This window comes from Heteronotia binoei, chromosome 11 (genome assembly GCF_032191835.1).
Source record: "Heteronotia binoei isolate CCM8104 ecotype False Entrance Well chromosome 11, APGP_CSIRO_Hbin_v1, whole genome shotgun sequence".
In the NCBI taxonomy this organism is placed as follows: Eukaryota; Metazoa; Chordata; class Lepidosauria; order Squamata; family Gekkonidae; genus Heteronotia; species Heteronotia binoei.
The window spans coordinates 83,218,172-83,245,841 of NC_083233.1; the positions used below are offsets into that span (position 1 = coordinate 83,218,172).

Here is a 27,670-nt window from a genome sequence, read left to right on the forward strand (position 1 = left end):
ACTCCTCCACTTGCACCTGCTGGAATGGCCTTGGGTCAGCCATAGCTCTGGCAGAGATTGTCCTTGAAAGGGCAACTGCTGTGAGAGCCCTCTCCAGCCCCACCCACCTCACAGAGTGTCTGTTGTGGGGGAGGAAGGTAAAGGAGATTGTGAGCCGCTCTGAGACTCTTCGGAGTGGAGGGCAGGATATAAATCCAATATCATCTTCTTCTTCTTCTACTTCTCTACTTGCAGCTGCCTTGGGTTAGCCATAGCTCTCGTAGGAGTTGTCCTTGAAAGGGCAGCTTCTGGGAGAGCTCTCTCAGTCCCATCCACCTCACAGGGTGTCTGTTATGGGGAAGGTAGGGAAAGGAGATTGTAGGCTGCTCTGAGACTCTGTCCTTGAAAGGGCAGTTTCTGGGAGAGCTCTCTCAGCCCCATCCACCTCACAGGGTGTCTGTTATGGGAAAGGAGATTGTGGGCTGCTCTGGGACTCTGTCCTTGAAAGGGCAGCTTCTGGGAGAGCCCTCTCAGCCCTATCCACCTCACAAGGGTCTGTTGTGGGGGGAGATGATATAGGAGATTGTGAGCCGCTCTGAGACTCTGATTCGGAGAAAAGGGCAGGGTATAAATCTGCAGTCTTCTTCTTGATAGATAATTTTGTGGTCTTTTCTGGCAGGGGAGGGGGCTGGTCATCTTGGGTTTAGAGCAGCCCCCAAAAATCAAAGGCCAAAAACCCCTCATTACTGTAAAAACTATTCATTTATTCAACATAAAAGATCAACTGTCAAATCGCACTATCTAACATTGCATCATTAACAGAGAAACAAGAACAGAGCGGGACAAGCTCAGAATACCGATCTCTTTTCTTCAACATGGAAGGGTGCCTAGTTTAGAAACTGTACATTCAAACACAAGAGAAACATTCAGTGTTCTTTTTTTCCAGCAAGCATCGAGAAATACAAAGATCATTTGTCACGGCAGATGCAGAGAATACACTTTCCCCTTACCACCGTATTGCACTTTTAACAGGCTGCTGAGCAAAAGTCTGAACCCCACAACTAAGATTAATTCCACAAGATCTTCTGGGGTTTTTTTAGAGAATGCACCAGCACATTTGTATCCATTCCCAAGGGGAAAATGCGGAACAGTGTTTGGAATGGAATCTTTGGAAGGTTTGGCTATGTACAGTGTTTAACAGAAGTTCAGCAACGACGGAAAGAGGAACAAAATTTATGCTGGAATAAAATACTGGTATAAATTTTGTCATCCTTTCAGGTACCTCTGGACCCTTTATTTAGTTCTCTTACAAAAGACTAACGTAACTACCCCTTGGGGAATTATATACACTGGTCATTCTTAATATCTTAAAAAACCCCAAACATGTTTGGTTTCTAAGTCTTAATAAACTACAATGTATTCATTCCCGAGACTCCCCCCACCCCACAAAAAAAGTATAAGAAACTTGTTTTGCACCGTTCAAGAGAAACCCTGTTGACTCAGATGAAGTTTGATACGGCTTGAGGATCCTTTCGCAGGGTCCTCATTACTTAAGAAAAGCTCTTGTCGTTGTACGCAGCCGGGGCCGCTTATAGTATTTAATAAAGCACATGAAAGAAACTGAATTCGAAGAAGCGTTCTGTGGTCACGTCCGCACTGCAAATTCATTGCACGCCAATCTTTCAAGCAACCTTCACAGGGGCAGCGCCACAAAACCAGTCGGCTGGATTGACCCCCAAGACAACATTTTACTCCTGGAAGTAAGCTTGCCAACCTCTAGGTGGGGCCTGGAGATTTCCCAGAATTATAACGACACAGGTCAGTTTTCTATGGTAGGGATGCTAACCTCCAGGTGAGACCTGGGTATTCCCCCAGAATCACAGCTCATCTCCAGACTACAGAGATCAGTTCTGCTGGAGCAAATGGAGGCTGAGCCCTACGGCATTGTCCCCCACTGAGGCCCCGCCCTCCCCCACATCTCCAGGAGTTTCCTAATCTGGATCTGGCAACCCTACCCCCATCCCCCACTGGTGGCCAGGGAGGGCGTGGCAGAGCGGAGTGAATAGCAGGTAGACTCTGCAGCATTACAGATGCCAGGCCTCTGAGGCATTGGCGAGAAGATCTGGGAGAAAAGCTGTGTCAGAAATGACTGACGGAGGGCAAGATACATCTTATGGGCTTCACCTGCTGACCCCAGTTTGGAACTCTCCATGTGACCGACAAGTGCCCGGGGCTTTTTTGGAGCAGGAACACACAGGAACGCCGTTCTGGCTGGCATCAGGGGGTGTGGCCTAACATGCAAATGAGTCCCTGCTGAGCTTTTCCTAAATAAAAGCCCTGCGCAACACAATGGTGACATCCGGGGGTGTGGCCTAATATGCAAATGAGTTCCTGCTGGGCTTTGTCTCTTGGGGTGAAATACTCCTGACCTATGAGGTTTTTGGCTTTTGGTATTGTTTGGCATTTCAGCAAGTCGTTCGAAGGACTATGTTCATACTAACTTTTGCAAAGCACTTTGAAGAAAAAGCTTAAATCTCCATTAAATGTTTATCTAGTTGATTGCTGAATCTGGGGCTGGAAGCAGGCAATTTTTCTATTCTGACTATTTTTGTCTGTCTGTCCCTAACAGGTTCTGCAGGTTTTGGCACTGTTTCCAAAGCCTGCCATGCCTGTTTGACCTGAGACTAAAGAAGTGGGTGCATTGACCTTGGAAAGCCCAGAGTCTCTCAGACCACCTTCAGCCCTCCCTCTCCACTCTTAGTCAGCCCCTGGGTTATCAAGCAGCCTTTTCCAAGTCTCAGAAGGCTTTGAATAAGACCTCCCACCACAAACAATTAAAATACGAACGTATACAGTCACATATGCTTGGGTGAAATGGCTGGCCCCATCTGTGTTGTTTCCCCAGGTGACCTGGCTGAGATATTTTATATGAACATATGAAGCTGCCTTATACTGAATCAGACCCTTGGTCCATCAAAGTCAGTCTTGTCTACTCAGACTGGCAGCGGCTCTCCAGGGTCTCAAGCTGTGGTTTTTCATGCCTATTTGCCTGGACCCTTTTTAGTTGGAGATGCCGGGGATTGAACCTGGGACCTTCTGCTTCCCAAGCAGCTGCTCTACCCCTGAGCCACCATCCCTCCCATTTTCACTGGGTATTCCCTTCTCAGTTGGGCTTCTCGGAAAGACCCCCAAGACATCTGGAAGGCTGGGTTTCCATCCAGCTTGCCTTGCTGCTCATTGGTCAGAGCCTGCAGTTCAGACCCTCTGGGCAGCGACCAAAATGGACTGACAACGTTTAGCTGCTCCGAGCCAACTGCTTTGCACAGTCATCGTATATCCCTGCTGTCTGCCAAAGGGAGCTCTGGCTCTCCAAAGCTCGCATACCCTGGAAATCTTGTTGCTGAAACTGGATCTAACTGATGCACCCTGCCCCCCCCCCGAGATTTCTTGCAGTGGGGTGCAGCTGTCGGGTTGTGCACTGCACAGCTGCCCGGCTCAGACCCAGCAAGTGGTGGTGACAAGAAGGGTTGGCTGGTCTCTGACCAGATGATGGTGCTAGAGGCACAGGAGAAGGCAGCAGGCAAACCAAGGACCCCGTCTCACCACCTCTGGCTGGGCTGCTTTGACTTCGGCGATGGCTGTACGTCAGTCGCCAGGGATGTAAGGACACACACGTCAGGTCAGAGCTGAATTAAACCCTATGGAGGCCCCTAAGTTAAAATCTTAGAGGCCCCCTCGCAAATGATCTCAGAGTTGGAACGCCCACCCACCGCCTGTGGCCCCCACTGCAGCCTGCAGGCCCCTTCTCAAAAGCCCCCTTGACATAGGCTTGCCAATCTCCAGGTCCCAGTGGGGGTTCTTCCGCTTTCCCAGTCTCCTTCCCGCCCCCAGTCAGCTGGCCGGCGGGGGGAAGCCCCACCCCCAAAGCCACCATGTGATTTTTTTCCCCTCCGGAGGCTCCAGTCTCTGATTGGAAAGGCTTCGTCTTGGGATGGGGTGTCTTTGTTACTTGGAAGAAGTTGGCAGCAACTCATGAGTAGAGAGGCCAATCCCTCACTTCAGAGTCGCCAGAAACAGCGGGGGGAGTCTGCTGAGCACTTCATTATTCCCTATGTGGAGATCGATTCTCATAGGGTATAATGGGGAACTAATCTGGAGATTTCAGGAGCTCTGGGGGAGCTGTTTTTTGAGGTAGAGGCACCAAATTTTCAGTATGGTATCTAGTGCCTCTCCCCAAAGTATCCCCCAAGTTTCAAAACGATTGGACCAGGGGGTCCAATTCTATGAGCCCCAAAAGAAGGTGCCACTATCCTTCATGATTTCCTATGGAAGGAAGACATTTAAAAAGGTGTGTGGACCCTTTAAATGTGATGGCCAGAACTCTCTTGGAGTTCAATGATGCTTGCCACACCCTTGTTCCTGGCTCCGCCCCCAGTGTCTCCTGGCTCCACCCCCAAAGTCCCCAGATATTTCTTGAATTGGACTGGGCAACCCTACCTTGACAAAGCTGCGGGGGAGAGGCAGGGAGAGGCAAACGTGGTGAAAACACCAGCAGCAGCCGCACCAGGCAAGTCAGGCAAAGAGCGGCTCAGTGCTGGCCGCACATGCAGGCTGGGAGGGCAGCAAGCGGGGGTGGGGTCTGAGAACGGGGGAGCCAGGCTGGGACCACTGCCTCCTTGGCTTGATCCTGTCCAGCTCTGCCTCCTGGCAGAAATGCACCCTCATCCCTCCTGGGAGCTGCTGAGTCATGCCTGGCCTGGGGCATTCTGGGTATTCCCTCTTGGGGCTGACTGTGTTGCTCTTTGGGAGCCCACTGGCCAGGGTCTCGGGGTGGCGTTTCAGTGACTCTCACGCAGCTGTTTTAATTGGGTGGCAGATTTGGTTTCATTTAGATCCTGGTGGGTGGCCGTGTTGGTTTGAAGCAACAGAATGGAGTCTGAGTCCAGTAGCACCTTTAAGACCGACAAAGTTCTATTCTAGATAGATCCAAGCGGGCAGCTGCGTTGGTCTGAAGCAGCTGAACAAAGCAGGAGTCCAGTGGCACCCTGAAGACCAACCAAGTTTTATTGAGAACGTCAGCTTTCATGTGCTCTTAAGCACACTTCATCGGACGAGGAATCCGGCACAGGGAGCAAAGCCATACAGAGCTGAGCAGAGCCACACAGAGCTGGTAGGCAGTGGCCCAGAATGCAACATGGTACAGATTTAAGAACCAATGGCAGTGAAGTAAAATTATCCGGTAGGCAGGGGTTTAGAAGGTAAAATGGTACAATGGCAGAATAGTACAGTTAACAAATTGAGCATACCTTTGATTTGAGTAGCATGTACCCTTTTACATTCTAAAGCACTGCCTACCAGATAATTTTACTTCTCTGCCATTGGTTCTTAAATCTGTACCATGTTGCATTCTGGGCCACTGCCTACCAGCTCTGTATGGCTCTGCTCAGTTCTGTATGGCTTTGCTGCTGGATTTCTCATACGATGAAGTGTTCTGAAGAGCACATGAAAGCTGACATTCTCAATAAAAATGGGTTGGTCTTCAAGGTGCAACTTGACTTCTGCTTTGTTCAAAGTTCTATTCTGGGTGGGTGCAGCCAAAAGCTTATACCCATTAAACTTTTAGTCTTAAAGGGACCACTGGACTCAAATTTCATCCTGCTCCTATTGGTTTCATTTAGAATGGAATCTCATTTCCCATTTTGTTGCTTTATAATGTTCGGTTAGTAAGGAAAGGAAAGGAAAGGTCCCCTGTGCAAGCACCAGTCGTTTCCGACTCTGGGTGACGTTGCTTTCACAACGTTTTCACGGCAGACTTTTGACGGGGTGGTTTGCCATTGCCTTCCCCGGTCATCTACATTTTCCCCCCAGCAAGCTGGGGACTCCTTTGACCGACCTCGGAAGGATGGAAGGCTGAGTCAACCCCGAGCCGACTACCTGAATCCAGCTTCCGCTCGGATCAAACTCAGGTCACGAGCAGAGGGCTCTGACTGCAGTACTGCAGCTTTATCACTCTGCCTCATGGGGCTCTTCGGTTAGTAAGAGGGGCATAAATATTTTAGGATAATTAATTACAATGCATTCCTTAAATACTGCAAGGCCACGGCTTCCTGTTCCATGTGAGCCCTAACCGTCCCACCCTTCAGGTGAGAATCGCCAGCACACGAGAGCACATCTATCTCAGCAGTGGAAAATACCAGCTGTCTTATCTGGATTCCACACTCCTTGAGGACTTTCCAATCCAGATGTAATGCCAGCTGGGTTTCTTGGCTTTATATAACATGTACGATGAGCACCCATGAGTTCAGAGAGGAAAAGCCTCCTAGTGGCTGTGAGTCATGCTATTTAGACAAACCTCCCTATCCGGAGGCAGTCTGCCCCATAGCACCCATTGGGACAGGGCAGGGGTGGTGGTGGGGGGGGTCAATAGCAGGGAAAGAAACTGCCATCATCGCCTGTTTGTAGCTTGCCTTAGCTGGGAACAGGACACTGGGCTTGGGGGTATTTCTAATCAATATTAAATACATTTCCAAACATCCTGAAGCATCAAAGCCTTTGGACAGACCAATCAGTTTCCTGCAGATCCGGCCTGACTCCTACATTCACCATTCAAATCTCAGGCCATGAGGCATTCCAACTGGAGGGACCCCTTTTTCTGCATCCTCGCCCTAGTGAGCCCATCTCCTCGCCGCACCTCCCTCTCTGACCTTGAAGACCAGCAACTGGGATGCAGGAACAATCCAAGGTGTCCAAGAAGAGATACCCCATGCAGTGCGACATAGCACAAATCGCTGCAGGCACACACACACACACGCACGCAAAACCACAACCACAATGGCAGTTGGCAGTCTTTCCTGACTTACCCAAACAATGGACTGAACCATTCGAAAAACACAGTTTCTGTTCCCAGGTTGCCAGCAAGACTTTTTCGTCAATGGTGTGATTTGGGAGACGTACTTCTGGATCAAGCAGAGCTGTGTGTCGGCTGCGCAAGAAGAAGACGCTCCAGAAATGACAAAGGAAGTCCTCAAGAAACCAGCCTCTCTTTTTTTTGGCAAAGGAACCTGAGGAAGCACAGACAGACTCACAACCTTGTGTCGATGCCGATGGCTGTTAATGACTGGAAAAGTGCAAGGCAGGTGTTGAATTTCACAAGTGCACAGGCCTGGCTGTGTGCCGTTCTAGAGACAGTGCGCTGCAGACGAGGCTGCTTGCTTCGGCCTCCGTCGCATTCCTTGAGCTCCTTGCTTGACACGTCACTTGGCAAGAGGAAATGCTAAGCGTGGCTGTCAGCCCTAGACACAAAGCAGTCAGCTTGGGAGGGCCCCATCTCCTCCTGCCGAGCTGCACCGTGTTTCTCCGCCTCACACCCGACCCTCGCACCCAATTGCTCTCTTCGTCCAAGCGGCAGCCTGGGGGAATCTGAGACACACATCAAGCGTTCGTGCTGTTCGGATCTGCGGCAGTGACCGGGGAGTGGGGGGACGGGCGGACAATCTCCATTCTTCCTGGTCTGCAGTCCTCCTGGTCCTGGGTCAACCCTGAGAGCCAGAATTCGACCGGGGGACGCCGCGGCCAAACATCTCCTGCCCCCATTCCCTGTGGGTGGACTCCTGCAAGCCCCGGCCTTTCGTCTCGATGGGCAGCAGACAGGAGGCCAAAGCGGCCAGAAGGCAGCAGCCGCTGTACACAGCCAGCGTCAGGTAGACGGAGGACTCCAGCATCACCTGTGAGGAGGAAGCCAAGTACAGAGTCAGGTAGGGCCCCCAACTGATTCGAAAGGGCCACGAGAGAAGGGTCTGGGGAGGACAGCTGGGGCAACTGGGCTTCTGGAATGTTCTCTAGCGTAGTGAGATTTGAGTTCATCTGAGAGACCAACAAGGCTTTTTTTGGGGGGGGGGAGGGAACTTTCAAGAGCCAAACCTCTCTTCATCCTATACAAGCAGGACCCCAAGTCCTTCTATCCCAGCCAGAAAGTGGGAGAGGCGTTGCAAAGAAGAGACGCAGGAGGGAGAAGGAGAAGGGCTGCAGGAGTCAGCTGGATTAGAGCAGAAGGGAATGCTGGGGCGGGGGTGGGGCAGAAAATCAGCATCTGTCATGAGATAAGAATCTTATGTCCCTCTTCAGCCCTGGGGAGTCGATTGTTCTGAACTTGTGAATGAAGCTGTCCAGCAGTCTCTCGTTGTCCTCTCCCCTTGAAGCTTCTCTGACTGATGGCTGCCGCTCTTAGGTCAGCGATGGAGTGACTTAGAAGACGTCCCCTCACCTTCTGACTGGGGTAGAAGGACTTGGAGATCTCCGTTCTGACCTACCCCTGACAAAGGGAGCTTTGGATCTTGAAAGGTCAAGTCCCAGAAATCTCATTGGTCTCTAAGGTGCTTCGACTTCAGACTTCACACACTCCTGATGTAGCCAATCCTCTAGGAGCTTACAATAAGCCCTGCACGAAGAGCCCTGTAAGCTCTCGGGGGATTGGCTACAACAGGGGTGTGTGGCCTAATATGCAAAGGAGTTCCTGCTACAAAAACAGTTCTGGAGAGATCAGTTTTCCCTCTCGGGTCTCTGTCTTAAAAACATGGAAATCTGAGCAGCTGTGAGAACAATGACAACAACAGAGCCCGTGACCTGCCTGTTTCATCCTTGCAATGCCCATCTTGGGATCCACACTTTGGGGGCAGCACAACTGACACCAGTCTTTTCTCCTATACCAGCTCCACCCAATTCACCACACGTCTGATTTGGGCCTGAGTGCGCCCACTGAATGGCATGAAAAGCAAACCCACGGGAGCAGAGGTCCATCAGAGGCTATTAAACACAGTGTGTGTGTGTGTGTGTATATATATATATAAAATTGCCACTGTGTGCCACAGAGTGTTGGACTGGATGGGCCATTGGCCTGATCTAACATGGCTTCTCTTATGTTCTTATGTGACACAGAGTGTTGGACTGGATGGGCCACTGGCCTGATCTAACATGGCTTCTCTTATGTTCTTAAGTGACACAGAGTGTTGGACTGGATGGGCCATTGGCCTGATCCAACAGGGCTTCTCTTATGTTCTTATGTGACACAGAGTGTTGGACTGGATGGGCCATTGGCCTGATCCAACAGGGCTTCTCTTATGTTCTTATGTTCTAAGCCACTGAGGCCAGCTTTCCAGTGCCAGAGGCTGACTTTCCTTGGCCACTTCCGCTGGCTAACCTTTTGGCCACGTTCATAGGCATCTTAGAGAGAACCCCTGTCTACACTGCTGTGTCCTTGTGGTACTCATGGAAACCTTGGGATGGAGACAGCTCTCTCTCTCTCTCTCTCTATATATATATATATATATAATATTTTACCTGTGCTATGAACGGCGTGATGAGAGCACCAACTCTAGCCACCCCGCTGCAGGTCCCCAGACCGAGAGCACGGGTGGCTGTTGGGTAAACCTGCAGAGAAAACCCCAGATGTTAAGAGCCACAGACCTCTTGCAGCTCTCCCCCCCACCCCCTCGATTCAGGTACAGAAGCTCACAGGGCCGAGAGGGTAGCCCAGCTCACCTGCCCCAAGAGACACATCGCTTAGACTGAGGAGACAGGCAAGAGTTAGCAGCATGACAGGACAGAATGGGATTCTATTGGATCCTTGAGTCAGCTGACCTCCGCAGCTCCACCTTCTGGCCAAGTCGATGGTGGCGGCAGTGCAGAGCGGCACAGCTCTAGCTGCCCCAGTAGGGTTGCCAGCCTCCAGGTGAGGCCTGGAGATCTCCCGGAATTACAGCTGATCTCCACACTACAGAGAACTTTTCCTCTTGTGAAAATGACTGCGTTGGATGGTGGACTCTATGGCATTGTACCGCACCGCGCCCTCGCCTCCCAAGCCCCATCCTCACAGGCCCTGTCCCCAAATACCCAAGAATTTCCCAACATGGAGTTGGTACCTCCACACAGCTGACCAGGCCCTGCTCTGCTCTGTTCCTTCTGGGGGTGAACAGCACCCCCCACTTCCCCCCAATCTCTTGTCTGTGGCCACTCAGTATTCATCACGGACTGGAGACAAGCATGATCCCCCTTTAGAAAATACCGGGTTGCTTTACCTCGGGGGTGTAAACGTAAGCAGCCTGAAATCCTCCAGAAATGAAAGCCCTTGCAATGAACAGGAGCACGGTAAGAACTTTTCTGTAACAAACACAGGACAAGATTGATTGACAGTGAGGCTGGCACTTTTTCTTAGCTTCAAGAGGGGATTGGATAAACATCTGGAGCAGAGGTCGATCAGTGGCTATTAGCCACAGGGTCTTGTTGGAACTCTCTGTCTGAGGCAGTGATGGTCCAAATTCTTGATGCTTGAGAGGAGCAACAGTGGGAGGACTTCTAGTGTCCTGGCCCCACTGGTGGACCTCCTGATGGCACCTGGTTTTTTTGGCCACTGTGTGACACAGTGTGTTGGACTGGATGGGCCATTGGTCTGATCCAACATGGCTTCTCTTATGTTCTTCTGCCTAGGGCAGTGATGCTCTGTATTCTTGGTGCTTGCGGAGGCACAGTGAGAGGGATTCTAGTGTCCTGGCCCCACTGATGGACCTCCTGATGGCACCTCGGTTTTTTGACCACTGTGTGACACAGAGTGTTGGACTGGATGGGCCATTGGCCTGATCCAATATGGCTTCTCTTAGGTTCTTATGTGACACAGAGTGTTGGACTGGATGGGCCACTGGCCTGATCCAATATGGCTTCTCTTAGGTTCTTATGTGACACAGAGTGTTGGACTGGATGGGCCACTGGCCTGATCCAACATGGCTTCTCTGATTTTCTTATGTGACACAGAGTGTTGGACTGGATGGGCCACTGGCCTGATCCAACAGGGCTTCTCTTATGTTCTTATGTGACACAGAGTGTTGGACTGGAGATGCCACTGGCCTGATCCAACATGGCTTCTCTGATGTTCTTTATGACACAGAGTGTTGGACTGGATGTGCCATTGGCCTGATCCAACATGGCTTCTCTGATGTTCTTATGTGACACAGAGTGTTGGACTGGAGATGCCACTGGCCTGATCCAACATGGCTTCTCTGATGTTCTTATGTGACACAGAGTGTTGGACTGGATGGGCCACTGGCCTGATCCAACATGGCTTCTCTGATGTTCTTATGTGACACAGAGTGTTGGACTGGATGGGCCACTGGCCTGATCCAACATGGCTTCTCTTATGTTCTTATGTTCACTTGGAGACTGAGGCAATCATTTGTGGCTGTAACTGGGCTAATGTCTTTGGAGTGGTCTTGCCACTTTTCCACAATGACTTGGAGCTCAAAAGGAGATACTCAAAGCAGGAAGTCAGCATTGGGAGGGCTGCAAATGCAGTTCTTGGCGTTCATGTTGAACCTTCCTCTTCCATTGCTCCAAGTTGGTCTCTTTGCTTTAAGTGTGCAAACTGGAAGGAAAGGAACCAGCTCTGAGCAGACACCATTTGAGGGCAGCTACCCAGCTCTGACATCCTGGCTTCCTATGTTGGTCAAAGGTCCAGAATTCACACTTGTGCATAAAGACCACACAGCCAGGCCACTGGCTCCAACGTGCAGAGACTCGCTGTGCAATAAACTCAAACTGCAGGGAGTGGAAAGCAGCTTTCAAAATGTCTGAACCCCTCGATGAAAGTGATTTTCAGCAGCTTCCCCAGGGTGACTGGGATGTTTGAATCTGCCTCCAGGGAACCACTAAGCTGCAACGGCCCAATGTTGGCAAGGGAGGGAGGGAGGGGATAGCCCCCCGCTTCTACAATCTTTTATGCATCACCCCGCCATTTGTTTGGATCTCATTTCTCACCTGCCAACACAAAGAAAGAGCAAGAGGCTGCAAAGAGAGAAGACCACAAAAGAAAGCGCCATGGTTTTCTTCCGCCCAATCCGGTCAATGATCCATAAGGTCACCAGAACACCTGGAGGAAAAGAGAGGTCGGGTGAGTCCATTTTGCCTCATTAATAGGGTTGCCAATCCCCAGGTGAGGGCAGGGGATCCCCCGGTTTGGAGCCCCCCCCCCCCCGCTTCAGGGTTTATCAGAAATCCAGTGATGGAGGGAAACGTCTGTTGACATTTCCCACCGGGCGTAATGGCAAATTGCTCCATGGGTATCTGGGACCCTGGGGGGTGGCTGTGTTTTGAGGTAGAGGCACCAAATATTCAGCATAGCATCCAGTGCCTCTCCTCAAAACACCCTCCATGTTTCAAAAAGATTGGACCAGGGGGTCCAATTCTATGAACCCCCAAAGAAGGTGCCCCTGTCCTTCCTTATTTCCAATGGAGGGAAGGCATTTAAAAGGTGTGCGGTCCCTTGAAATGTGATGGCCAGAACTCCCTTTGGAGCACAGTCATGCTTGTCACAACCTTACTCCACCCCAAGGTCTCCTGGCTCCACCCCCAAAGTCTCCTGGCTCCACCTCCAAAGTCCCCAGATATTTCTTGAATTGGACTTGGCAACCCTACTTATGAATAGCCCCCGCCCTGGTCAAAGAAAATCCCCCTCAGGTGAACACCCAGGGAAAGGTCTTAGATTTTAAGCCACATACTAACTAACTAACTAACTAACTAACTAACTAACTAACTAACTAACACAGGCATGTACAAGCAATGGGGCTAGTAAAATGTTTTATTGCTATTATCTTTGCTTGATTTATTTGGTGGGCTGGATTAAGGATACCCTGCCGGTTCTCCTGACCCGTGTCTCTCAGGCCCTCCGTTGTCTCCATTAACCCTGACAAGCCAGGCTGTTTTTGTGGCTCTGCCCATCCAAAGGACTTTCACAGGAGCAGGACATTTGATGTGATACTGAGCAGCCCAAGAATCATATCCAGGGCTTTTTTGAGCAGGACTGCACAAGAATGCAGTTCTGGCTGGCTTGGAGTCAGGGGTGTGGCTTAACATGGAAATGAGTTCCTGCTGGGCTTTCCCTTCCAAAAACCCCCCTGGGTGCAACAATGGTGATATCCAGGCCTCATTTGGGGCAGGAGCTCACAGGAGCGGAGCTCTGGAACCTCTAAATTGTATTGCGCTCTTCCTTCCTTACAGAGGTAAAGGTAGTCCCCTGTGCAAGCACCAGTCGTTTCCGACTCTGGGGTGACGCTGCTTTCACGTTTTCATGGCAGATTTTTTACAGGGTGGTTTGCCATTGCCCTCCCCAGTCATCTACACTTTCCCCCCAGCAAGCTGGGTGCTCATGTTACTGACTTCGGAAGGATGGAAGGCTGAGTCAACCTGAGCTGGCTACCTGAACCAGCTTCCGAACTCAGGTCGTGAGCAGAGGGCTCCAACTGCAGTATGGCAGCTTTACCACTCTGCGCCACAGGGCTCTTTCTTTCTTAGCTCGCCCCCCACAAAATTACTTGCTTCTGGGCTCCATTGTTCAACCCCCCTGTGAGAATTTGGCTGAACTCTTAAGATTCGACAAACCTTCTAATATTCCCACCCCCCCGCAAAGGGAGAATTACCAAAACCTATCAAGCAGACAGATGGAAATCTTCATCATGCTACTGTGGCTACATAAAATAAAGTAATTTAAAAAGTATGATGGGAGTAAGGTTTTATTATGACAATTCTAATTCAAGAAGCATTTTAACTAGATACTGAGCTGATATAATTTAGTACACCTTCCGGGGATGTCAGGGGTGTGTGGCATATGCAAATATTATGCAAATGAGTTGTGATAATGAGCTCTGGCACCTCTTTTTCTACGAAAAGAGACCCCCCGGTGATATATCAGGGTGTGTGCACAGCCTAATTTGCAAATGAGTTCCTGCTGGGCTTTCGCTAAGAAAAAAAAAAAGCCTTGCTCATATCTATCTTGGTAGCATGAATCTGGACTTGCTGACTACTAAGCTCAACAGGAGGATGCTGGGAAAGATTGCAAGTAATATTGAACATCTGAAGCTGCCTTCTACTGAATCAGACCCTCCTGGGCCCATCAAAGTCAGTCTTGTCTACTCAGACTGGCAGTGGCTCTCCAGGGTCTCAAGCTGAGGTTTTTCACGCCTATTTGCCTGGACTCTTTTTAGTTGGAGATGCCGGGATTGAACCTGGGACCTTCTGCTTACCAAGCAGATGCTCTGCCACTGAGCCACCATCCCTCTCCAGTATGAACATATGAAGCCGCCTTCTACTGAATCAGACCCTCGGTCCATGAAAGTCAGTCTTGTCTACTCAGACTGGCAACGGCTCTCCAGGGTCTCAAGCGGAGGTTTTTCACATCTATTTGCCTGGACCCTTTTTAGTTGGAGTTGCCAGGGATTGAACCTGGGACCTTCTGCTTACCAAGCAGATGCTCTACCACTGAGCCACAGCCCCATTCATGGCTCTCCAGGGTCTCAAGCTGAGGTTTTTCACACCTATTTGCCTGGACCCTTTTTAGTTGGAGATGCCGCGGATTGAACCTGGGAACTTCTGCTTACCAAGCTCTACCACTGAGCTACCACCGTCGCCCTATTAATAAATGGGACATACTCATAACAACTTTTGCAGCAGCTTCCATTCTCCTGGAGCTACATATGAATTGCTTTGATTCCTGCGGCTTCCCCAAGAGGAAGCAGTCTCGCGGAGCAGGCTGGGTCAACAGGCGACACCCCTTTTCCAGCTGCCTACCTGGGAACTCGGACAGAGTGGTCCACAGCAGGTCGACGTAGTCCTTCTCTGTCAGGTACTCGCAGGCCAGGCTGCATTTGGCCTTCACGGTTTTCCTTCTGCTAGATACTTGATAACGGGATAAGAAGAAGAGGAAGGTATGACGTTGTCATTGCTTTGCAATTTGTTTGGCCTGGCATGCTCCTCTGATGGTCATTGGCAGCTGGCTGAGCCTAAGAACGGTTGAGTTCGGTGCCTACCCAAAGGCCAGAGAATCTCACCCCTCCTGAGCTACCGAGCTCTATCAGATCACCACAGGTTGACTCACACAAGTCAGGCCACTGTGTGGTTCAGGCATGGAGCCAGAGCAACACAGAAAGGCACTTGGAGAGCAAGGAGATCCAGGGGGGTGAAGGTCCCCATCAGACACTACTGGCCAATCTGACCTGGACCAAAACTCCTTCCTGACCTAGCCCTGGGTGTGCAGGTGCAGTCCCCCTGTTAAATGATCCACTCTCCACCTTGTGGCCATGCATAATATCCAACGAAACATGGATATGAAGAAGAAGAAGATACTGGATTTATATCCCGCCCTCCACTCCGAAGAGTCTCAGAGCGGCTCACCATCTCCTTTCCCTTCCTCCCCCACAACCGACACCTTGTGAGGTAGATGAAGATATTGGATTTATATCCCACCCTCCACTCCAAAGAGTCTCAGAGCGGCTCACGATCTCCTTTACCTTCCTCCCCCACAACAGACACCCTGTGAGGTAGATGAAGATATTGGATTTATATCCCGCCCTCCACTCCGAAGAGTCTCAGAGCGGCTCACAATCTCCTTTACCTTCCTCCCCCACAACAGACACCCTGTGAGGTAGATGAAGATATTGGATTTATATCCCACCCTCCACTCCAAAGAGTCTCAGAGCGGCTCACAATCTCCTTTCCCTTCCTCCCCCACAACAGGCACCCTGTGAGATAAATGAAGATATTGGATTTATATCCCGCCCTCCACTCCGAAGAGTCTCAGAGCGGCTCACAATCTCCTTTCCCTTCCTCCCCCACAACCGACACCTTGTGAGGTAGATGAAGATATTGGATTTATATCCCACCCTCCACTCCAAAGAGTCTCAGAGCGGCTCACAATCTCCTTTCCCTTCCTCCCCCACAACAGGCACCCTGTGAGATAAATGAAGATATTGGATTTATATCCCGCCCTCCACTCCGAAGAGTCTCAGAGCGGCTCACAATCTCCTTTCCCTTCCTCCCCCACAACAGGCACCCTGTGAGGTAAATGAAGATATTGGATTTATATCCCGCCCTCCACTCCGAAGAGTCTCAGAGCGGCTAACAATCTCCTTTCCCTTCCTCCCCCACAACAGGCACCCTGTGAGGTAAATGAATTTATTGGATTTATATCCCGCCCTCCACTCCGAAGAGTCTCAGAGCAGCTAACAATCTCCTTTCCCTTCCTCCCCCACAACAGGCACCCTATGAGGTAGATGAAGATATTGGATTTATATCCTGCCCTCCACTCCGAAGAGTCTCAGAGCGGCTCACAATCTCCTTTCCCTTCCTCCCCCACAACAGACACCCTGTGAGGTAGATTAAAATACTGGATTTATATCCCGCCCTCTACTCCAAAGAATCTCAGAGCGGCTCACAATCTCCTTTACCTTCCTTCCCCACAACAGAGACCCTGTGAAGTGGGTGGGGCTGGAGTGGGCTCTCACAGCAGCTGCCCTTTCAAGGACAACCTCTGCCAGAGCTCTGGCTGACCCAAGGCCATCCCAGCAGCTGCAAATGGAGGAGTGGGGAATCCAACCCGGTTCTCCCAGATAAGAGTCTGCGCACTTAACCACTACACCGAACTGGCTCTCAGAACAACTTCTTCTGGGAGCATCAGGAAGAAGAAATGGGGCAATCGGAGGGGAACAAGATGCAAAATCTTGCTGAAGAAGTTTGGTGGACTTTGATGTGGTTCCTGGAATACTAGCTGAGGAGCGTGAGTGAGCCCGTTTCTCCTCTTGAAAACTCTCTACAGCTGATTTTAAGTCAAAAGGCAGCCAGAAAGGAATTTCTCCACTCTCCAACCCCTTGGGCAACAAGGGGAGGGAAATATCTCCCCAAAACATGTTTTATCAGAGTCTCCAAACTCAGACAGGTCCCCAGGCCAACCCTGTTATGCAGACATCTCCTGCAAGAATTGATGGCTAACGTAAGGGGGTAACAGCAATTCTATGTTGGGCTTCCAGAAGAAATTGAACATTGGCCATTGGTGTTTTCAAATGGTCCTTTTGTTTGGATTTTTCTCTGATCTAGTGTGACTGCTTTGTTCCTGGCTTTCATCTGAGCATTCTGATCCTTCTAAATGCGCTTTATATCGATCCCTTTGTTATTACTGGTGTTTTGAAGCCAGACTGAACTTTCGGATAAGGGAAGAGTATACATTTTTAAAACAAACAAGCAAATAAACAAGACGCGTCCGCTGAAAGGTTTTCCTTTCTCTGTTGTGCCTGCCATTTTATATCCCAAGCCCAGACCATACTCACTGCTGCAGATGTCTCCGGCTTGGAAGAGCTCAGTTGTTAATAACACTAATCCGTAATAAGAGAAGGCATTGGAGAACCTGCAGGGGAAGCAATGGAAGTGTCTCAAAGGGTCGGGTGTGTTAGAAGTGACACAGAAGGAAAAGGAATCTGGACTCAAAGGTCCTTCATTTAACTGAGGAAAGGGACTGATTCAGTCCAATACAAATTTACTGAATGGACCATAAGCTTGCAAAAATATTGCTGGGCTGTTTCCCAGAATATTTGGGGGAAGATTTAAATACACCAGCATGAAGCAGGCAGCAAGGACAGAGTTAATGAAGGAATAAACAAGCTCACAGAGAAACCATCAGAAGGCAGCAGGGTTTGGTGCCCTGCGTGGCAGTATTATACTGTATCCCACAGGTGTAGCTTTTCCTCTAACCAGCTGCACTTCCTAAATTACCTTCCTATCACAAATGTGTGGGGACTTTTGCATGTGGGTACTTTCCATTGCTCTCTTTTCCTGCCTTGATGGCTGAAGGCCACCCTTCTTCTGGCTCTCAAAACCCAGGGGCATCTTATTCCTTGGGCTATCCTGGCAGCTTGCAAGCAGTGCAGAACTGCTGGGCAGATTCTCTGAAGAACCATCATTGCAGACAGACCAGGGGTTGGTACTGCAGGTTCCTGTCTGACTCTGTAAAACTGCCAGCGTTTAAGAGAACACTCTGTGTCACATAAGAACATAAGAGAAGCCATGTTAGACCAGGCCAGTGGCCCATCCAGTCCAACACTCTGTGTCACATAAGAACATAAGAGAAGCCCTGTTGGATCAGGCCAGTGGCCCATCCAGTCCAACACTCTGTGTCACATAAGAACATAAGAGAAGCCCTGTTAGATCAGGCCAGTGGCCCATCCAGTTCAACACTCTGTGTCACATAAGAACATAAGATTAGCCATGTTAGACCAGGCCAGTGGCCCATCCAGTCCAACACTCTGTGTCACATAAGAACATAAGAGAAGCCCTGTTAGATCAGGCCAGTGGCCCATCCAGTCCAACACTCTGTGTCACATAAGAACATAAGAGGAGCCATGTTGGATCAGGCCAGTGGCCCATCCAGTCCAACACTCTGTGTCACATAAGAACCTAAGAGAAGCCATGTTGGATCAGGCCAGTGGCCCATCCAGTCCAACACTCTGTGTCACATAAGAACATAAGAGAAGCCCTGTTGGATCAGGCCAGTGGCCCATCCAGTCCAACACTCTGTGTCACATAAGAACACAAGAGAAGTCCTGTTTCATCAGACCAGTGGCCCATCCAGTCCAACACTCTGTGTCACATAAGAACATAAGAGAAGCCCTGTTGGATCAGGCCAATGGCCCATCCAGTCCAACACTCTGTGTGACATAAGAACACAAGAGAAGCCCTGTTGTATCAGGCCAGTGGCCCCTCCAGTCCAACACTCTGTGTCACATAAGAACAGAAGAGAAGCCCTGTTGGACCAGGCCAGTGGCCCATCCAGTCCAACACTCTGTGTCTCAGAAGAACATAAGAGAAGCCCTGTTGGATCAGGCCAGTGGCCCATCCAGTCCAACACTCTGTGTCACATAAGAACACAAGAGAAGTCCTGTTTCATCAGACCAGTGGCCCATCCAGTCCAACACTCTGTGTCACATAAGAACATAAGAGAAGCCATGTTGGATCAGGCCAATGGCCCATGTAATCCAACACTCTGTGTCCCATAGTGGCCAAAAAAACCCAGGAGGTCCATCAGTGGGACCAGGACACTAGAAGCCCTCCCACTGTTGCCCCTCCCAAGCACCAAGAATACAGAGCATCACTTGCCCCAGACAGAGAGTTCCGACAATACTCTGTGGCTAAGAGCCACTGATGGACCTCTGCTCCAGATGTTTCTCCAGTCTGTACAGGGGATTCCTCAGAGACAGACAGGGCTATTTGTGGACTTTCTCTGCTTGTCTGCTTAGCCAGCTGCCATCTTGCCTCTGGCCTGTGAGCTCTAAGATCTAGAACAGTCGGGGGGGGGGGGTTAAATACACCTGCATAAAGCAAGCGGCAATGACACAAGCTCACGGAGAATTTAACACGCTCACCATATAAACCAAAGCAGGAGTGTTGTCCATCTAAATTGGGGAGTGAAGAGGTCCCTCATTTTCCCTCGGTCTTCCTGTATGGAAACAACAACAGTTCGATTGCTGGATATTGTCTGCAGCCCGTGGCCAAGCAGAGGAAGAGAGCCTGCTGATATCACATCCTCCCGGTTCTTTACTTGGCTTCTTTGCTTGACTGGGCATCTTTAAAGCCCTAAATGGTCTGGGGCCTTTGTATCTATGGGGACCGCTTCTCCCTATATGTCCCCCCCCCCTTCCTGGGAACACTTTGCTCTTTATCAAGTGGTCTCTTATTTATTTATTTCTTTGGGTAATTTGTATTCCCCCCTTTCCCAAGAAGGGGCTCAGGGTGAATAACATCATATTACAATCCAGCTTGAATTATGCCATTAAAAACAAATTTAAAAAAGCAGTAAAGAGAGCTAAACATAGTTATCAAACTGAGTTGTGGATGGTGGCATGAATAAATACATTGGCAACAGGCTAAGGTCTGTGACTATAGTTAAAATAGATGATGGTAACAGCTGGGGCTGATGGGAGTTATAGGCAAAAAACATCTGGAGAGCGACCCTGGGCCACCCCTGGCTTAGAGGCCCAGTTGATGGAGTAGGATGCCCACTCCTCAACCAAAGGGGCCTCTAAGACGGAGTGATTCTGCCAGCCTTTCCACTGAGGATGGTCAATGCCAGGTTTCTACCATATTAGCAGGGCTGCCTGGCTTTCGACGGCAGCCTAGTGTCAAATGATCATGTTTTATTCCAGGGGTGGCCAACGGTAGTTCTCCAGATGTTTTTGCCTACAACTCCCATCAGCCCCAGCCAACATGGCCAATGGCTGGGGCTGATGGGAGTTGTAGGCAAAAACATCTGGAGAGCTACTGTTGGCCACCCCTGGAATAGAAGTTCCAGTGTCCCCGAGCAGGGGTGGCCAATGGTAGCTCTCCAGATATTTTCTGCCTACAACTCCCATCAGCCCCAGCCAGCATGGCCAATGGCTGGGGCTGATGGGAGTTGTAGGCAAAAACATCTGGAGAGCTACCGTTGGCCACCCCTGTTTTATTCCAATGCTTGAGCTAGGATATTATTTTTTAGATTGCAATTTAACATTTTGCAAGTAAGTTTTATTTCTATTCATAGATTGCGTTATTGAATGTTGTGAATGTTGTGAGCCGCCCCCAGCAAGCCCCGTGATTCATGCGAGGTATGAGAGAGAAGTCTATTCAAAAGAAACGACAGTCTCCAGGGTGGACGCCTGTCTCTGCGGTCCAGATTTATCTACTGAACCAAACGGGGGCTTTGCTGAGTGCCCTCTTTTTACGCTCACTCACCTGCCGAGAGATGATCAGCTTGCCTAGCGGCATCGGAGCCCCGTTCTCATTGGCGATTCTCTTCAAAGTGGCGATGGCCTTTTCCTGGTTCCCCGACAGGACGTCATACCTTGCGCTTTCTGGCAGCCACTGAGGGCAGCAAAGAAGAAGGGTTGGGGTTTATGCATCACTTTTCACTACCCAAAGGAGTCTTAGAGAGGTTTGCAATCGCCTTTCCTTCCTCTCCCCGCAAAAGACACCCTGTGAGGGAGGTGGGGCTGAGAGAGCTCTCAGAGAGAACTGTGACAGGCCCAAGGTCACCCAGTTGGAGGAGTGGAGAACGAAATCCAGTTCTCCAGATTAGAGTCCATTGCTCTTAGCCGCTACACCACACTGGCTGTCCATGGAAGGAAGTCCATGGAAGGATGATAAACCAAGAACAACACAAACAAACAAAAAATACTATACAGAATGTGCAGGGCTTTTTTTGTAGCAGGAACTCCTTTGCATATTAGGCCACACCCCCAATGCGGCCAATCCTCCTGGAGCTTCCAGCAGGCCCTGTAAGAAGAGCCCTGTAAGCTCTTGGAGGATTGGCTACATCAGAGGGTTGTGGCCTAATATGCAAAGGAGCTCCTGCTAGAATTCCACCACTGGGCCACACCCCCTGATGCAGCCAGTCCTCCTGGAGCTTCCAGCAGGCCCTGTAAGCTCTTGGAGGATTGGCTACATCAGGGGTGCGTGGCCTAATAGGCAAAGGAGTTCCTGCTAGAATTCCACCCCTGGGCCACACCCCCTGATGTAGCCAGTCCTCCTGGAGCTTCCAGCAGGCCTTGTAAGAAGAGCCCTGTAAGCTCTTGGAGGACTGGCTACAGTGGGGTGTGTGGTCTAAGAGGCAACGGAGTTCCTGCTGCAAAAAACCCCCTGAGAATGTGACTGATGTGAACCAGTTGCTTTCGCAGCAAGAGAATACCTACAAAACACAGGATGGCAAAGAGCAGAAGAGGGAGAGCCGAGAGGATCAGCAACCAGCGCCAGCCCAGGGTGGGCATCACAAACACAGCCAGGAGGACTTCGAAGACCGTCCCAATGGCCCAGAAGACCTGCCAGTGAAGACAGAGAGAAGACAGATGGGTTGTTTTGAGCAAGCGAAATAAATTCATCCCTTCTCTGAACACTTGAACCTTGTGCCTTTTCACTCTGCGAGACAGAAGTGGCCCAACTATGGCTTCCCTACTGTACAGTATCCAGAACTGGGTTAGTTCTGTTTGAATAACTGGTATTCCCCAACTCAAATGGTTACATGATGAGGCCCAGTTGGGACCCAAATCTCACCTCCAAGGAAAACACAAGAAGGCTGGAACGGGACTATAATTCAAGTTCAGTTGAACATGTGCAGTAGGGTTGCCAATCCCCAGGTGGGAGCAGGAGATCCCCTGTTTTGGAGGCCTTCCCCCCGCTTCAGGGTCATCAGAAAGGGGAGGGAGGGAAATTGCCACTAGGTACTCCATTATACCCTATGGAGATCGATTCCCATAGGGTATAATGGAGACTTGACCTGTTGGTTTCTGGGGCTCTGGGTGGCCTGTGTTTTGAGGTAGAGGTACTGAAATTTCAGCATAGCATTTAGTGCCTCTCCTCAAAACACCCCCCAAGTTTCAAAAAGATTGGACCAGGAAGTCCCAATTCTATGAGCCCCCAAAGAAGGTGCCCCTGCCCTTCATTATGTCCTATGGAAGGAAGGCATTGAAAAGGAATGTAGTCCCTTTAAATGTGATAGCCAGAACTCCTTTTGGAGTTCAGTCATGCTTGTCATGCCCTTGCTCTATCCCCAAAGTCCCCAGATATTTATTGAGTAGGACTTGGCAACCCTAATGTGCAGGGAAGCGCACATGTTCTTTGCACATGGGCTGGGCGGGCTCTTTGACTCACTGGGAGTTCCTGGAGGACCTCCTGCCTTGGAGGGCCACTGGTAGCCAAGGGCAAGCTGAAGCCAGTAAGCCCTACACAGCCAGGAGAGCCACAGGGGTGGCTTGGCTACGATCTGAGACCCAGGGACCATAGATGGGGGTCACCGCAGGGGCTGTTGGTTCAGCTCCTTCCAAGGTTGCTTTAACATCCCCATCTGTCTCTGTTTGCAAACACCCACCCATCGTGGGAGCAGATACAGGGAAGTGGCACGTGGGAATTCAGCCTTGTGCTGCCCCAGGAGAGGACTGGGTGGCAAAAACGGACTTGAATGTGACCCCTGTCTCCACCTTCTCTCCCCCCCATACAAGAGGGGAAGAAGGCAAGAAGAGTAGATCACCTGCCTCACACAGGCTGAAGGCCGCCATCTTTTGCCAAGCCTTGGATGCCAGGGCTCCAGCTCTCAGCAGTGACTTCTACCCAATTGGGGCAGGGCCATCTTCTGTAAGGTGAATTCCACCTTGGTGGGGGGTGGAGAGGCGGCTTCCCGAGCCATTAGCCCACCAAAACTTTCCCCTAATGGACAATCCACCCTGGTGCTGATTATGGGCATCCAACCCAAAGAAGCATCTGACCCAAACTCTGAACGTTGGAAGCGCAACGCTTTCTAATGTTGACCAAAGGCCCCCTACCTCGATCAGCAAAATGCACTTTGCTCTGGCTTTCATCGGAAGGAATTCTGCGTATAAGGTGACCCTGAAGAGAACAAGAACACAGAGGAACATATTGAAGAGGCGGAGGAGGAAATCTAGATATCTAACCTGTGAAGCTATATCAGACTGAGGAAGGGAACTGCCACAGATGATGACTGCCACAGATGATGGCTACAAGCATAGACAGCTTCAAAAGGGGATTGGATAAGCATAAGGAGCAGAGGTCCATCAGTGGCTATTAGCCACAATGTATTAATGGATCCTTGGTGCTTGGGGGGCAACAGTGGGAAGGATTCTGGAGTTCTGTCCCTGCTGGTGGACCTCCTGAGGTTTTTTGGCCACTGTGTGACACAGAGTGTTGGACTGGATGGGCCATTGGCCTGAACCAACATGGCTTCTCTCATGTTCTTATGTGGCACAGAGAGTTGGACTGGATGGGCCATTGGCCTGATCCAACATGGCTTCTCTTATGTTCTTATGTGACACAGAGTGTTGGACTGGATGGGTGATTGGCCTGAGCCAACATGGCTTCTCTTATGTGGCACAGAGTGTTGGACTGGATGGGCCATTGGCCTGATCCAACATGGCTTCTCTCATGTTCTTATGTGACACAGAGAGTTGGACTGGATGGGCCATTGGCCTGATCCAACATGGCTTCTCTTATGTTCTTACATGACACAGAGTGTTGGACTGGATGGGCCATTGGCCTGATCCAACATGGCTTCTCTTATGTTCTTTTGTCTGGGGCAGTGATGCTGTGTATTCTTGGAGCTTGGGGGGGCAAGAGTGGGAGGGCTTCTGGTGTCCTGGCCTCACTGATGGACCTCCTGATGGCACCTGGGTTTTTTTGGCCACTGTGTGTGTGAACTCTTATGTTCTTAACTTTGACTCTTGAAAGCTTACGGTTTGAAATTATTGTTGGCTTTTCAGGTGCTCCTGGGTTCGAATCTAGAGGTCTGTTCACTGTACACTAAATAACGCATTTTACATCTGGATTTTTACTGTGTTAGAATAGCAAAAATCCAGATGTAAATGCATTACTTAGTGTAGTGTGAATGCACCCTAGGTGTTCTTCTAAAGACCAACACAGCTGCCCTCTGGAACTGTTTTTACAAGATTACATGTAAATAATTGAGGGGCGTTTTAAGGGAGCAGAGAGATCCTGCGTGACTCAATCAATCGAGATTAACATGATGCAGTCAGCAGAGATCAATAAGCCCATCTACGTTGAGAGATGATCTCCAATCCAGACTGGCTGGTCACAGAAGGGCAGAATGCCTTGTCGGGTGTGCAGAGGTGAATCCATCACAGCTGTTAACAGCCCTGAAAGCTTGGGCTCCATTTCCTCGAGAACAGCTCTAGAAAAAATGCTAGCTGCCAATGGATAATGATTTTTTTAAAAATCCAAACCCATTAGCCTCTGGTTCTGGGTCAGCTCAAATTACATCAGAATAGCCCCACTGTGGAGCCAGAACATCAATGTTTCATGAGCCTAATCAAGGGGAGGGGGGGGGGGAGCAGAATGTTTATGCTGACCAGAGCAGAAGTGGGGGGGGGACGTGTGATGGGTGCAGCTGCTGTGTCTACGAAGCCCTTCTCTTTTCAGCTGCTAACGGCTTCTTTTAGAGCTGGTTTCCCTGCCTTGAGTTTGCAGCTCTTGACTTCTGCCGTGCTCTGATCCCTGCTGTCAAGGTCGACTGTTGGAAAAGTCACCTTCCGGAGTGGAAGTGTCTTGCAAGTCAGCTGAGTTTCTTTAGAGGTTGAGGAAGTCCCCTGTGCAAGCACCAGTCGTTTCGGACTCTGGAGTGACGTTGCTTTCACAACATTTTCACAGCAGACTTTTTATGGGGTGATTTGCCATTGCCTTCCCCAGTCATCTACCCTTTCCTCCCAGCAAACTGAGTACTCATTTTACCGACCTGGGAAGGATGGAAGGCTGAGTCAACTTCTTTGTCAGGTGGTTAAACTAACTCTGAAAAGCCTGAACTTCCAGGGGAAAATGGTATCTGGGCTACAGAATTCATTTCAGAGGAGATGATGGAAAAGACGACAAGGTTTTAACCCACCCGGGTTCTTGCAAGCACCAGGGAACTCAGCCAGGCGTTTGAATGGAGGATAGGACTGCCAATCTCCAATCCCCTGGTCTGGAGGCTCTCCTCCTGCTTCAGGGTCATCAGAAAGCACAGGGGTGGGTGGGAGGGAAATATCTGCTGAGCACTCCATTATTGCCTATGGAGACTGATTCCCATAGGGTATAATGGACAACTGATACATAAGTATCTGGGGCTCTGAGGGGGGGGCTGTTTTTTGAGGTAGAGACACCAAATGTTCAGCATAGCATCTGGTGCCTCTCCTCAAGCCCCCCCCCCCCAAGTTTCAAAAAGTTTGAACTAGGGGATCCAATTCTATGAACCCCGAAAGAAGGTGCCCCTATCCTTCATAATTTCAAACGGAGGGAAGGCATTTAAAAGGTGTGAGGTTCCTTTCAATATGATGGCCAGAACTCCTCTTGGAGTTCAGTTATGCTTGTCCCAATCTATGTTCCTGGCTCCACCCCCAAAGTCTCCTGGTTCCATCCCCAAGGTACCTGGATATTTCTTGAATTGGACTTGGCAACCCTCCACATCTTTGCAAGCACCAGTGAACTCGGCCATGAGGCTGCACTGAAAACAGCATCAAAAGGCTGCATGACCCAGCACTACTAAGGAGGAGGGGAAAGGCTTCCATATCTGACACAGATGACAGTGATCTTGGGTGCTGGAAAAAACTTGTTAAGGAACAAGGGGAAACGGTGGCTAAAGGGAGCCTCCACATTCAAGGAAAGGCCTCAGCCTTTGTGCCCTGTTGTTCAACCCTTCAAAGCAGGGGTAGGGAACAGTGGCTCTCCAGATGTTTTTTGCCTACAACTCCCATCAGCCCCAGCCAGCTGGCTGGGGCTGATGGGAGTTGAAGGCAAAAATATCTGGAGAGCCACTGTCCCTATCCCTGCTCCAAAGATACTGCCAGTCTGATCCAGCAGAGCTCTTCTTGCGGTCTGAGCAGCTTATGGGGAGCTGCTCAACTTTGCAGGAGAGGGAAGGGCGACTACTTACGACTGAGGCACTCCTCCAATGCCGAAACCCACCAAGCCCCTCAGCACCAAGATCCAGTTGTAAATTGGTGCAAATCCACTGAGGATCCCATAATACAAGGTCCACAGCACACTGATCTTTAGACCCTGCACAGAAGAAAGATAGGAGAGAAAGCCCTTAGAGGAAGAACAAGGCAGCACAAAGCACTGTCCCTTGAGGGCCCCCCCCCATCCTCCCTCTTGATTCCATCTGAAATAAAATGATGTCTTCCCTTCCCTTGTGCTACTTTCAAACTTTCTCTCCCCCCCCCTCATGTCATGAGCCTGATGCTTCTGTGACTCAATAAAATAATAAATAAAACGCATTGAGAACTGCTGCCCTTTTCTTGGCAGGTGCACACCAATCGTGAGAGGAAAATGCCCTCAGTGGCACATGCAAATCTGGCCTCTAGCGAGATGACTCAGTGAGTGAGTGGCAAAAGTAGGGATTCAAGTCTCCCTGGTCCAAGGCCCCTAGGGCCCTTGGTCATGTGAGATCACTCACGCTCTCCATCCACAAAGCCAAAGGCATTCGACTATGGGGAGGGACAGTGGCTCAGTGGCAGAGCATCTGCTTGGTAAGCAGAAGGTCCCAGGTTCAATCCCCAGCATCTCCAACTAAAAAGGGTCCAGGCAAGTAGGCGTGAAAAACTTCAGCTTGAGACCCTGGAGAGCCGCTGCCAGTCTGAGTAGACAATATTGACTTTGATGGACCCAGGGTCTGATTCAGTAAAAGGCAGCTTCATACGTTCATATATATGGGGAGGAACAGTGGCTCAGTGGTGGAGCATCTGCTTGGTAAGCAGAAGGTCCCAGGTTCAATCTCTGGCATCTCCAACTAAAAAGGGTCCAGGCAAGTAGGTGTGAAAAAACTCAGATGGAGACGCTGGAGAGCCGCTGCCAGTCTGAGTAGACAAGACTGACTTTGATGGACCCAGTAGGGTCTGATTCAGCAGAAGGCAGCTTCATATGTTCATATGTCCATGACTAGTATTTCTCTTTTAGAACAGTGTATCAGAATAATGTTTGTGTGTGTGTGTGTTGACATGCTCAAATGAGGGATGTGGGCTGTTTGTCTCATTACATATACTAAACCACCTTCCACTATGCTTTAATGCACCCTGTTTTTCTAAGGGCTAACTTCTATCATTTCTCTTTTAGAACAGTGTATCAGAATATTTGGGGGTTTTGTCTTTTGTCTTTTTGTATTGACATACTCAAATGGGGGATATTGGTTGCTTGTCTTATTACATATACCAACCCATCTGATGGCAAACTATATGGATGTTATAATCTTTTGAGAAACCATGTCCTCTATTTAAACTAACAAAACCAGAATGTTACCTAGATTTATGGCACCCGCACCTACGACAGCAATCTGCCTTTTATCACTCTCCAATGTTTTTTTTAA

At 49.9% G+C, this 27,670-nt stretch overlaps 1 protein-coding gene and 1 non-coding gene across 2 annotated transcripts in view; both read right to left on the reverse strand.

Annotated features, from left to right (window-relative positions):
- Positions 1–7,479: 7,479 nt before the first annotated feature.
- Positions 7,480–27,670, reverse strand: part of LOC132579045 (synaptic vesicle 2-related protein) — a 32,390-nt gene continuing 12,199 nt past the window's right edge. Inside the window, exons 6-16 of the mRNA XM_060249181.1 lie at positions 26,243–26,367; positions 23,130–23,193; positions 21,507–21,632; positions 20,551–20,679; positions 19,206–19,279; positions 17,118–17,194; positions 14,587–14,694; positions 11,782–11,893; positions 10,053–10,134; positions 9,316–9,405; positions 7,480–7,703 (exon numbers count right to left, since the gene is read on the reverse strand). Of these exons, the coding sequence (XP_060105164.1) occupies positions 7,512–7,703; positions 9,316–9,405; positions 10,053–10,134; positions 11,782–11,893; positions 14,587–14,694; positions 17,118–17,194; positions 19,206–19,279; positions 20,551–20,679; positions 21,507–21,632; positions 23,130–23,193; positions 26,243–26,367 (1,179 nt within the window). The 3' untranslated portion in view covers positions 7,480–7,511. The remainder of the gene's footprint in view (positions 7,704–9,315; positions 9,406–10,052; positions 10,135–11,781; positions 11,894–14,586; positions 14,695–17,117; positions 17,195–19,205; positions 19,280–20,550; positions 20,680–21,506; positions 21,633–23,129; positions 23,194–26,242; positions 26,368–27,670) is intronic.
- Positions 14,221–14,292, reverse strand: TRNAT-GGU (transfer RNA threonine (anticodon GGU)). The gene has a single exon. It is a non-coding gene; the product is annotated as a tRNA-Thr (tRNA).